The sequence below is a fragment of the Ovis canadensis genome, chromosome 4, assembly GCF_042477335.2.
Source record: "Ovis canadensis isolate MfBH-ARS-UI-01 breed Bighorn chromosome 4, ARS-UI_OviCan_v2, whole genome shotgun sequence".
NCBI lineage: Eukaryota > Metazoa > Chordata > Mammalia > Artiodactyla > Bovidae > Ovis > Ovis canadensis.
In genome coordinates this window covers 26,820,935-26,833,954 of record NC_091248.1, presented here as the reverse complement: position 1 = coordinate 26,833,954, position 13,020 = coordinate 26,820,935, and the positions used below count along the sequence as shown (strand labels likewise).

The window sequence follows — 13,020 nt, the reverse complement described above, 5'->3', positions numbered from 1 at the left end:
CTGGAAGAAGCACAACCTGGAATCAAGATTGCTGGGAGAAATACCAATAACCTCAGATATGCAGATGACACCACCCTTATGACAGAAAGTGAAGAAGAACTAAAGAGCCTCTTGATGAAAATGAAAGAGGAGAGTGAGAAAGTTGACTTAAAGCTCAACATTTAGAAAACTAAGATCATGGCATCCAGTCTCATCACTTCATGGGAAATAGATGGGGAAACAGTGGAAACATGGCTGACTTTATTTTTTTGGGCTCCAAAATCACTACAGATGGTGACTGCAGCCATGAAATTAAAAGACGCATACTCCTTGGAAGGAAAGTTATGACCAACCTAGACAACATATTAAAAAGCAGAGACATTACTTTGCCAACAAAGGTCCATCTAGTCAAGGCTATGGATTTTCCAGTAGTCATGTATGGATGTGAGAGTTGCACTATAAAGAAAGCTGAGGGCCGAAGAATTGATGCTTTTGAACTGTGGTGTTGGGGAAGACTCTTGAGAGTCCCTTGGACTGCAAGGAGATCCAACCAGTCCATCCTAAAGGAGATCAGTTCTGGCTGTTCATTGGAAGGACTGATGTTGAAGCTGAGAGTCCAATATTTTGGTCACCTGATGCGAAGAGCTGACTCATTTGAAAAGACCCTGATTGCTGGGAAAGACTGAGGGCAGGAGGAGAAGGGGATTACAGAGGATGAGATGGTTGGATGGCATCACCCACTCAATGGACATGAGTTTGGGTATACTCCGGTAGTTGGTGATGGACAGGGAGACCTCTCCACTCCAGTACTCTTGCCTTGAAAATCCCATGGACGGAGGAGCCGGGTGGGCTGCAGTCCATGGGGTCATTAAGAGTTGGACACGACTGAGCGCCTTCACTTTCTGTTTTCACTTTCATGCATTGGAGAAGGAAATGGCAACCCACTCCAGTATTCTTGCCTGAAGAATCCCAGGGACAGGGTAGCCCTGTGGGCTGCCATCCATGGGGTCGCACAGGGTTGGACACAACTGAAGTGACTTAGCAGCAGCAGCAGCAGCAGCAGCAGCAGGGAGGCCTAGCATGCTGTGGTTCATGGGGTCTCAGAGTCTGACATGACTGAGCAATTAACTGAACTGTATTAACATGATTAGTATAGTACTCACCATGATTTTATTAGGATTACTTAGTTTTAAATGCTATCAATAAAACTGAGGAAATACTAATGTTCTTCCAATACTCTGAGCCATCCCTGAGCTTCTAATCCTCCTGGAATATGGCCTGGTTTGAACTGAACCACTTCTTCACAGTGGCCTAATAGGCTTTAATTCATATAAATGATGTAAGACTGATAAATATACATATATATATATATGCCCTTGGAACTTATCATATTAAAAATATTTGTGTTATAATTTCTCTAATATGTCAAAAATGGTACTTCTATGAGGCTTTCATTAGGACTTATTAGTTCATAAACTCAGGTACAGCAACTCCAAGTTTAATAAAGTAATTAGACTAAGCTCAGATAAAAGTATTCTCTGTAACTGTGGGTGAAGTCAACAGAATTTCACTGTGTCATTTTGATTTATATCCAAATGACGGCACCAATTTCATACGCATTTCCAGGAAATGAGTTACAAAATCAATCTTCAGTGCTTAAAATATAATTATGTCCAAATCTCGGCCTCAACTTCCTTATCACTACTAGTTTCTTGTCTTTCTCCTTCCAGGCTCTCACAGCCATGAGTTTCATACCTTCGTTCCTGATCTGTACTTAGGAGTTTGAAATATTCAAATTAATTTAGTGATTTCTTAGATATCCTTTTCAAAAAGTAAATTTTAGGAAACAGTAAATGTGATAGCTAGCTCCCAACAAATAAGAAATATAGAACCACACATGCTTTAAACCCTCAGTTTAAAAAAGTTCATTAAAAATATATGTCTAACTTTGGCATCCCATTTTTGGTTTCCCTGGTGGCTCAGACCGTAAAAGCGTCTGTTTGCAATGCAGGAGCCCCAGGTTCCATCCCTGGGTCAGGAAGATCTCCTGGAGAAGGAAATGGCAACCCACTCCAGTACTCTTGCCTGAAAAATTCCATGGATGGAGGAACCTTGTAGGCTACAGTCCATGGGGTCGCAAAGAGTCAGACATGACTGAGTGACTTCACTTTCACTTTTCACTTTTGTATTAATATCTTATAAAGAACTACCAACTAAAATAAATTCAGAGGATTCAGGTGTTATTTCTAATAAGTTAAAATCAGAAAAGTCTTTTTACTTACATTCAATTAATTAAGACCCTGAGTTAAACATCAATCTAAACCTAGGGTTAAATAATTTGAGGGAATAAAGGAAGCTAAGGGTTCCATTTTGATATTAAGATTTTTACAAATTAAATGAGAAAACTAAATACACGCCCTTAAAAAATTAATGTAGCATGTTCTGTAACCTTGAGGTAAAAAAAGTGGCATGAATGATGAATATTACTAGGAAGAAGAGATCACTAGGAAACAGGGAGAGAAAGGAGGGTTTCTTAGAGGGCAAAGGAGCTGAAATACAGTCTTCAAGATAAGTCTTTTAAACAGAAAGAATGGAAGAGAGAATCCATACTCCATGTCTGAAGGATGATGGCTACTCTAGTCATACCATGCTAGAGCACGAATATAGGGAGAGGCAGGCATTGAGACAGGCGTCCCCGGTGGCTCAGCTGGTAAAGAATCCGCCTACAGTGTGGAAGACCTAGGTTCGATCCCTGGGTTGGGAAGATCCCCTGGAGAAGAGTATGGCAATCCACTCCAGTATTCTTGCCTGGAAAATCCCAATGGACAGAGGAGCCTGGCGGGCTATAGCCGATGGGGTCACAAAGAGTCGGACATGGCTGAGCAACTAAACACAGAGCAGCACAAGTGATAAGCCTGGGGGGGGTGAAAGGTTTTTTATTAAAAAGACCTTAGATTCTGCACAGAATGAAGGGCCACTGAAGCTTTCTAAAGCGGAGAAGGGTTCTCTTTTTGTCCCCATATTTTTTAAATAAGTTTATTTTTTAATTGAACGATAATTGCTTTACAGAGTCGTGTTGGTTTTTGCCAAACATCAACACCCGCATGCCCCGAACAAAATGCCCAGTGGAGCCACAGAAACCATCCTTGTTAAAGAACAGGAGTTACCACAGCCCTAGGCTGAGACAGAGTCTGGGACAGAAACTGATAGTAATGAATCAGTACCAGAGCTTGAGGAATAGGATTCTACACAGGCAACCAAACAACAGGCCCAGCTGGCAGCAGCGGATGAAATCGGTGAAGAACCGGTCAGTAAAGCAAAACAGAGCAGAAGGGAAAAGAAGGCACAGACGTCAATGTCCAAACTGGGTCTTCAAGAGGTTACAGGGGTTAATAGAGTCAATATCTGGAAATCTAACAATCTCCTTTTTGTCATCACAAAAGCAGATGTATACAAGAGCCTAGATACCTACATAATTTGGGGGAAAGCCAAGATGGAGGATTTATCTCACCAAGCACAATTAGCAGCTGCTGAGAAATTCCAAGTTCAACGTGCTGCTGCTGCTGTTGCTAAGTCACTTCAGTCATGTCCGACTCTGTGCGACCCCATGGATGGCAGCCCACCAGGCTCCCCCATCCCTGGGATTCTCCAGGCAAGAACACTGGAGTGGGTTGCCATTTCCTTCTCCAATGCATGAAAGTGAAAAGTGAAAGTGAAGTCACTCAATCATGTCTGACTCTTAGCGACCCCATGGACTGCAGCCTACCAGGCTCCTCCACCCATGGGATTTTCCAGGCAAGAGTACTGGAGTGGGTTGCCATTGTGAAGCTGTCTCAAACATTCAAGAAAACATACAGACTCCAACTGTACAAGAGGAGAGGTTGATGAAACCGGTGTGGAAGTTAAGGACATAGAACTGGTCATGTCACAAGCAAACATTTCCAGAGCAAAGGCAGTCGGAGCCCTGAAGAACAATAGCAATGATACCGTAAATGCTGTTATGGAATTAACAATGTAACCACCGGAAAAGAGGACTTTTTTTGGTGTTTCAAAAGAGTAACTGAAGCTGGGCTGGAAATTTGTATTGTTTCTATTATTAATAAAGTTATGGCTTCTTGTTGGAAGAAAAAAAATTAAGACAAGAGGGACATAACAAAGGAAGAATTATTATTTCTCTCCACAAGTCTTAGTTCTACCTCTCAAGTTATGTAGAATGAGCCAATTGCTTTTTCCATGATAGGCCTTTACTTAAAAACTGCTTTTATGTTCTTCCATTACAGGTAAAGATGAAGACAGATTAAAGAAGGGAAAGACTGAAATCATGAGACAATTAAGAAGCCATTTGCCATCTGTACAAGGCTTGAAGTGAGTACAAAGTTATGAAGGGAAAGAAAGGGGTGGCTATGAATCTATGTAACTACAAACTTTTTTCCAACTGAGAAATGTTCCTGTAAGTTGAACATATTTCTTACTTATTTCACTTTAACATTCACTGCGAAAACATAATGAGCAGCTTCAAAACCAAGTTCTACACTGGCAGAAAAGCGCTGTCTGAAGAACAGACAGCAATTCTGCAGAGACAATCACATTTACTGAGGGACCCACCCATGCAGCTCCAAATTTTCCCTGTACTCTTTCTAATTATTTTACATGCTTTTCTTAGGATGATGCGTATTCTTGAATCATTGACATAGCACCAATAGAAGTCATTTAGGTTAACATTCCCTACATCATTAAAGGATGTTTTCCAATTGAAAAATATAAATTATAAAATATAAACCCATGCTTGTGCAACATAAAATATGCTGCAATAAAATACTAATATTACTCTCTTTTTAGAAATATTAACTCATCAATATTTTCAAAATATTTGGCAGTTTCATTTCGAAGATAACACTAAAATACACTCATAATTATACACAGTAAATAATGTCTCCTTACGTGCTTCTTTATAGGATTTATGGAAAAGTACAAGGCATAAGCAATACTACATTAAAAAATAAGTACCCTGTGACCAAAATTAAAATTTATTAAAACCTTGACTTTAGTTGGCACAAAACTACTTTGTTTTCCAGACTATAAATTTTAGGACATCAGGGCTGGATATAAATATAAGGTTCCAAATAATGTATAGTCTGTCCTATTAAGTTGGAAAAGTTATAGTTTATCAAAGAGTAGCCTTGCCATTCTTTAAAACAAGAAAGAGATTTAAAAATGCATTTATCAACCTAAATCATTCCGCCTACTTGTCTTAAGTAACATGTATCACTGGATATATGTATAATCATTTCAATTTACTGCATAACTGATTTTATTGAAGGGATCTGGGGCCTAACTTCATATTTACTGAGAAATTCTATCTTCCTTGAAATTATTGCTATATTAGCAATGAAAAACACTAACACAGCTCAGCAATTAACTATACTGATACTATATATTTCATATCTTCATGTCTTTCTAGAATATTATTAATATAATTTTTAGTCTTAACTTACATGAACTAATACAATAAAGAAGGAAAAATTTTAAACTAAAGACAAGTTTTTAGTATTTAGATAAAATTCTTCTGGTAATTATATCAACTAAAATTCAACAAAATATCAAGTAATCAAACTGCATATAACTCAAGTCACATACCTGACATTGCCCTTGGTGTTTCTTAGAACTGTTGCAGCAAAATTCTGTGTGACACCCACCAAGCTGATGCCGTCCACTTCCACAATCTGGTCATTGACTTGTATTCTTTGGGAAAAGGGAAAAAATTACCCACAATTAGTTTTACTGATAATATGTTCCCACTCGCAAAAAATGAGTTGACAAAATATTTTATTTTTAAGATACTCTTACTGATTCAAAAATTTGTCTCCAAGCTCCAGATCTTTGTCAAAGGTTTTTGTCTATTTGGGAGCTCAAACCATTTCATTAAAAGAAAATTTCATGAACCCTAGAAAGGAAAAAGCCCTTGGAAATCTTGACCAGTGCGTTTTTGTGGTTCTTGGATTACTTAACTTGTTCCTGAGGTCGCAGAACTGAAGCTACAAGTTCTCTGTGCTGTAGTAACTGAGAGAAGCCATGATCTCACTACGTGAATACAAAGTATGTTCCTAACTTAGAAAGGTCTTAATAAATTGGATTATAAAGCCTCTGAAATTAAAGGAGTGATAATCTAATTGGTTCATAGAGAATAGTAATCACTTTCATAAATTTTCTTTTCTAGTACCTAATGAGAGTTTCAATGTACTAGACATTTAAGAAAAAAATCCTTCTTGGAGATTCTGCTAGAAGCTTAGAAGTTTTTTCATATGAGACCAAGTTCATGTAATAAAAGTGAAAAAGTGAGTCTTTGGATGAATAAGACTAATTTAATAATTCTGGTTTAAAGTAACATTGGAAAAGACCATGATACTGGGAAAGATTGAAGGCAAAAGGAGAAGAGGGCAGCAGAGGATAAGACGGTTAGGGTGCATCACCAACTCAATGAACATGAACTTGAGCAAACTCTGGAATGTTCTACAGTCCATGGGGTCACAAACAGTCAGACACAATTTAGCAACTGAATAACAACAACAAAGTTTTCTCCATGATTTTATAAAGGTGTGGCTTTATATTTTCATAAGGAGACCAGTTAATCTGAACTTCCTAAAATTCTGAGACTGACCAGATAGATTACAATATTCCTACATAAAGTTTAAAAAGAAAAAAATATATATGTTTAACTAAACTGAATCATAATACTAACAAACTTTTACATCAACAGTAATGATGTTTTATAGAGTGCCAGCTTAAAACATGATTTCCAAGATTCTTAGTTATTTCTAAAATCTTGGCCATGATGCTTTTAAACTACACAACTCTCCTTGTGTTAAAGAATGTGCTTATTGTGGCACATTAAGAAGATATAAAAATAGTATAATGGCTATTTTATAGTATAGTATAGTGGCTACAGAAAATGCTGTTTGGTGGTCTGCTAAATTGTTTGTGTATGACAGGTGATTATTACCAACTTCCAAGCTACCAGTGAGGGCTGTTACTAGAAGTCAGTTAAGTAGGCAACAAGTTAAATTTTAAATGGATAATTAAGACTATGGCAACAACAACAATGAAAGAAAAAATAAAATCGTGTAAATAAGGTAATGGAAGGAATTTTTGTATTTTAAGAAAAGAACAGGCTAGTCCAAATGTATCACCCTGTTTTAGCATATGAAAGAACATAATGATGATCAAAACTTGAATGCGTATAGCAAGTTGATGAAGGTTTAAAGAAGTAATTTTTATTTGCCTTGGTTTATACCATCTGGGGCCAAAAAGACACCATAAAATGTGCTGCATTTTGACAAAACTCTCTCAGTTTTAAAGGACTATTCAAAAGATAATTTAAAAAGAGTGTAATCTTCTACTACTAGAGTTACATAGAATGAGTCAATTCTTTTTACTATGATAGCCCTTCATGTATTTGAAAAATGCTTTTATGCTCCTCCATTTAGGGGTAAAGGATGAGAAGGACACCGGATAAACTAAAGTCATGAGAGGGTTAAGAAGTCATGTGCAATCTGCACAAAGCTTGAAATGATCACAGCAGAAGATTATGAATGGAAGCTCCTTTTACATCACATTCTCATCAGCATTGTACATATTTTAGATTTTGGCCAGTCGACTAGGTGTCCAGTAGTATTTCTCACTGTTTTAATTTGCAATAATTCACAGATTGGAAGAAAATTTTTATATATCATATATCTTACATGGGGGTGATACTAGACTATTATAAAGAACAGTTACAACCCAATATTAAAATGACAATCCAACTTAAAAGTAAGTCAGACATAGAATTACATGGGGAATCTAAAAAACAAAACAAAACAAACAAAAACCACCAGCTCATATAGACAGACAGATGACTGTCATAGATGGGGGTTGGGGATGGGCAGAAAGGGAGAAGGGGGTCAAAAGATACAATCTTCCAGCTATAAAATAAGTCATGGGGATATAATGTACAATGTGGTGACTACAGTTAATAATACTGTATTGCATATTTGAAAGTTGTCAAGATAGTAGATATTAAACATCCTCATCACAAGAAAAACATCTGGTGATGGGATGTTAACTAGACTTCTTGAGGTGATCATTTCACAATGTATGTAAATATCAAATCATTACGTTATATATCAGATACTAATATAATGTTATATGTCAATTATAGCTCAACTTAAAAAAATGAGCAAAGGATCTGAATAGGCATTTCTCCAAAGAAGATTCACAAAAGGCAAATAAGCATATATAAAAGGTGCTCAACACCATTAGTCATCAGGGGACTACAAATCAAAACTAAAGTAAGATATCTCTTCACAGTTACTAAGATGACTATGATCAAAAGACAGATAGTACCCCAAACTAACACAGCACTGTTAATCAACGACACTCCAGTACATATATTAAGAAAAAGACAGATGGTAACTTTAAATGGAGCATAATCTATAAAGATATTGATTCACTGTGTTGTACACCCAAAATTAATATATTATAAATCAAACTATACTTGAATCAAAAAAAAATAACAAGAAGTCTTCATGAGATGTGGAGACACTGTAATCCACATACATTACAGGTAACACTATAACCATCCAGTAGTTTTCCAAAGCGTTAAACACAGAGTAACCATATGAGTCAGAAATTCCACCCCTGACTATATACTCAAGAGAAATGAAAATGTGTTCACACAAAATTTGCATATGAATATTCAAAGCAACATTATTCATAATAGTCAAAAAGTATAAACAACCCAAATATCCCTCAATTGGTACCAGAATAAACAAAATATGAAATATGCACTCAATGGAATATTATTTGGAAATGAAATGTGATAGATGCTGCAACATGAATAAACCTTGGAAACATTATACTAGTGAAAAAAGCCAGTCACAAAAGATCACATGCTATATGATTCCATTTATATGAAGTCCAGAAGAAGCAAATCTCTACATGCAGTTGACAGGTGCCTAAAGGGGAGGGAGGAGGGAAAGCTATGTTTTTCAAATCTGCACAGAAGTACAATATGAGCTGCCAGAGGCCTGACCATACTGGATAGGATCGTCTAGGGCACTGGTTCTCAAACTGCCTAAATGCAATGGGACAACGGAGTCATTCTGAAAATTTAAAATTTCTCAAGTTGCACCTCTTGCAAAATTCTCATTCAGAAGATACAGAGTAAAGTATAGGACAGACATTTTTTCCCCCTCAATTTTGTCTATTATAAATAAAGTTACCATACAAGACTTTATGTAGAAATACATTTTCATTTTTGTTGGAAATTATCAACAAGTAGAACTGCTGGCTTGAAAGGTTAAGTATATGTTCAAAAGTACTGCCAAACTATTTCCTAAGTGCCTGTAAAATGTTATGTTCCCACAAGCTATGAATGAGTGTTCCATTTCTCCATATCCTTGCTAACATTTTACACTGTCAGCATTCTCAACTTCAGCCATTCTAGTAGGTATGGTATCTCACTACAGTTTTAATCTGTATTCTCTAAGGACTAATGATGTTGAACAAATATTCATATGCTATCGAACATTCATATATATTTTCTTTGAAACAACTACACAAATCTTTCATTTGTATTTTTGAAATACAATTATTTTTATTTGTGGGTTTTTTGTTACTGAGTTGTAAGTTTTCTTCACACCCTTGATGCAAATCCTCACATGAATGTTTAACAAATATTTTCTTCTTGTCTATATAGATTCCCTTCATCATTTCATAACCATGCCTCTTAAAGAACAAAAGTTTTTATTTTAATAAAGTTTACTTTTTTCTTTAAAAGTCCATGCTTTATGTCCTGTCTCAAAAATCTTTGCTTAATGGTAGGACACAAATATTTTCACCCATGTATTCTCTTAGTTTTTCATGGAACTCTGATGCCTAGATCTATAATTTTGAGTTAATCTGTATATGGTGTAAGATAAGGTGTGTGGTTTAGTTGTTTTGTTTTCCATATGGATATCTACTTTTTAAAAAAAATTTATTTTATGTTGGAGTATAGTGGATTAACAATGTTGTATTAGTTCCAGGTGTACAGCAAGGTGATTCAACCATACACATATATACATGTACCTATTATTTTTCAAATTATTTTCCCATTTAGGTTATTACAGAATATTGGATATCTAATCCTTACAGCACTATCTGTAGAAAAGATTATACACTTACCACTGAATTATTATAGCACTTTAATTGAAAGTCAACTGACTATATCTGTTTCAGTCTATTCTTACTTTCTATTCTACTCCATTGATCTGTTTCAATTTTTATACCAATATCATATGGCCTTGGTTATAGAAATTTTGTAGTAAGTCTTGAGAAAAATCAGGTAAGGTCAGTCCTCTAACTTTATTCTTTTACAGAATTGGTATTCTAGGTCCATTATGTTTCTATATGCATTTTGGAACCAGCTAGTCAATTTCTTCTTTTTTTCCCACAAAAAAGAAGACTCCTAAGATTTTTATTGGGTTTCTTTGAAAATACACATCAGAATGAGGATATCTGACATCTTTTCTGGTTTTGTAAATATGGAGTTGTTTGCTACCAAGGTCTGGACTCTATAGCTTAGGTCATCCATCTTCCTTATTCATTCTTAATGTTCACCATGCTTGCAAGATGGGAGGCTAGGTCAGGGTAGAGGTTAGAAATGGATATTCTGTTTCAAAGTGAAAGTGGCTTTGTGGCCTCCAAGCAAAAAGGAGAGAAGAATCAAATCAACAAAACTAGAAATGAAAAAGGAGAAGATACAACAGACAATGCAGAAATACAAAGGATTATAAAAGACTATTATGAACAGCTGTATGACGATAAAATGGGTAACCTGAAGAAATGGACAGATTCTTAGAAAAGTTCAGACTGAACCAGGAAGAAGTAGAAATTATGAACAACCCAATTAGAAGCACTGAAATTGAAGCTGTGATCAAACATCTCCCCAAAAACAGAAGCCCAGGACTAGGTAGCTTCACAGGACAATTCTATCAAACATTTAAAGAACAGCTAATGCCTATCCTTCTAAAACTCTTTCAAAAAATTGCAGAGGAAGGAACACTTCCAAACTCATTCTACGAGGCCACCATCACCCGATACCAAAACCAGACAGAGACAGCACACAAAAAAGAAAACTACAGGCCGTGTCACTGATGAACATAGATGCAAAAATCCTCAACAGAATTTCAGCAAACAGGATTCAGCAACACATCAAAAAGCTCATACACCATGAGCAAGCTGGGTTTATTCCAGGGATGCAAGGATTCTTCAATGTACAAAAAACAATCGATATGATACACTGTACTAACAAATTGAAAGATAAAAACCATACGACCATCTCAATAGATGCAGAAAAAGCCTTGGACAAAATTCAGGACCGATTTATGATTAAAATGCTTCACAAAATGGGCATAGAAGGGACCTACCTCATCATAGTAAAGGCCATATATGATAAGCTTACAGCAAACATTATTCTCAATGGTGAAAAACTGAAAGCATTCCACCTGAGATCAGGAACAAGACAAGGGTGTCAACTTTCACCACTATTATTCAACATAGTTCTAGAAGTCCTAGCTACAGCCATCAGAGAAGGAAAAGAAAGAAAAGGAATCCAGATCAGAGAAGAAGAAGTAAAGTTCTCACTGTTTCCAGATGACATGATACTGTACATAGAAAATCCTAAAGATAGTATCAGAAAATTACTAGAGCTAATCAGTGAATACAGCAAAGTTGCAGGATACAAAAATCAATGCACAGAAATCACTTGCATTTCTATATACTAACAATGAAAAATCAGAAAGAGAAATTAAGGAATCAATCCCATTCACCATTCCAAGAAAATGCATTAACATATCTAGGAATAAATTTACCTCAGGAGACAAACGAACTGTACACAGAAAACTATAAGACACTAATGAAAGAAATCAAAGCCAACAGAAACAGATGGAGAGATATCCCATGTTCCTGGGTAGGAAGAATCAATATTGTGAAAATGACGATACTACCAAACACAATCTACAGATTCAGTGAGATTCCTATCAAATTACCAATGGCAATTTTCACAGAACTGGAACAAAAAATTTCACAATTCATATGGAAACACAAAAGACCCTGAATAGCCTAAGCAGTCCTGAGAAAGAAGAATGGAGCTGGAGGAAACAACCTTCCTGATTTCAGATTATACTACAAAGCTACAGTCATCAAGGCAGTATGGTACTGCCAAAAAACAGAAATATTGACCAACGGAACAAGATGGAAAGCCCAGAAGTAAACCCATACATCTATGGGTACCTTATTTTTGACAAAAGAGGAAAGAATTATACAATGGGGCAAAGATTGCCTCTTCAAGAAATGGTGCTGGGAAACCTGGACAGCTGCATGTAAAAGAATGAAATTCGAAAACTTCCTAACACCATACACAAAGATAAACTCAAAATGGATTAAAGACCTAAATGCAAGACCAGAAACTATAAAACTCTTAAACATAGGCAAAACATTTGATGTCATAAATCAAAGCAAGATCCTCTATGACTCACCTCCTACAGTAATAGAAATAAAAACAAAAGTAAACAAGTGAGACTTGATTAAACTTAAAAGCTTTTGCACAGCAGAGGAAACTATAAGCCAGGTGAAAAGACAGCCCTCAGAATGGGAGGAAAATAATAGCAAATGAAACAACTGACAAAGGATTAATTTCCAAAATACACATACAACTCAATCAAAAAGTGGGAAAAAGACTTAAACAGACATTTCTCCAAAGAAGACATACAGATGCCTATCAAACTTATGAAAAGATGCTCAACATCGTTCATTATTAGAGAAATGCAAATCAAAACTACAATGAGATATCACCTCCAACAAATCAGAATGGCCATGATCAAAGAGTCTACAAACAATAATGCTGGAGAGCATTTGGAGCAAAGGAACGCTCTTGCACTGCTGGTGGGAATGTAAATTGATACAGCCTTTATGGAAGATGGTACGGAGATTCCTTAAAAAGCTAGGAATAAAACCACTATA

The 13,020-nt window shown here is 36.1% G+C and overlaps 1 protein-coding gene and 1 pseudogene across 19 annotated transcripts in view; one reads left to right on the top strand and one right to left on the bottom strand.

The window, feature by feature from the left end:
- PPP1R9A (protein phosphatase 1 regulatory subunit 9A) overlaps positions 1–13,020 on the bottom strand; it is a 342,780-nt gene that overhangs the window by 127,182 nt on the left and 202,578 nt on the right. For all 19 annotated transcript variants that reach the window (XM_069587440.1, XM_069587435.1, XM_069587443.1 and 16 more), the window contains exon 5: positions 5,617–5,721. In XM_069587440.1, coding sequence (XP_069443541.1) covers positions 5,617–5,721 — 105 coding nt within the window. The remainder of the gene's footprint in view (positions 1–5,616; positions 5,722–13,020) is intronic.
- Positions 3,098–3,997, top strand: LOC138439153 (nascent polypeptide-associated complex subunit alpha-like; annotated as a pseudogene).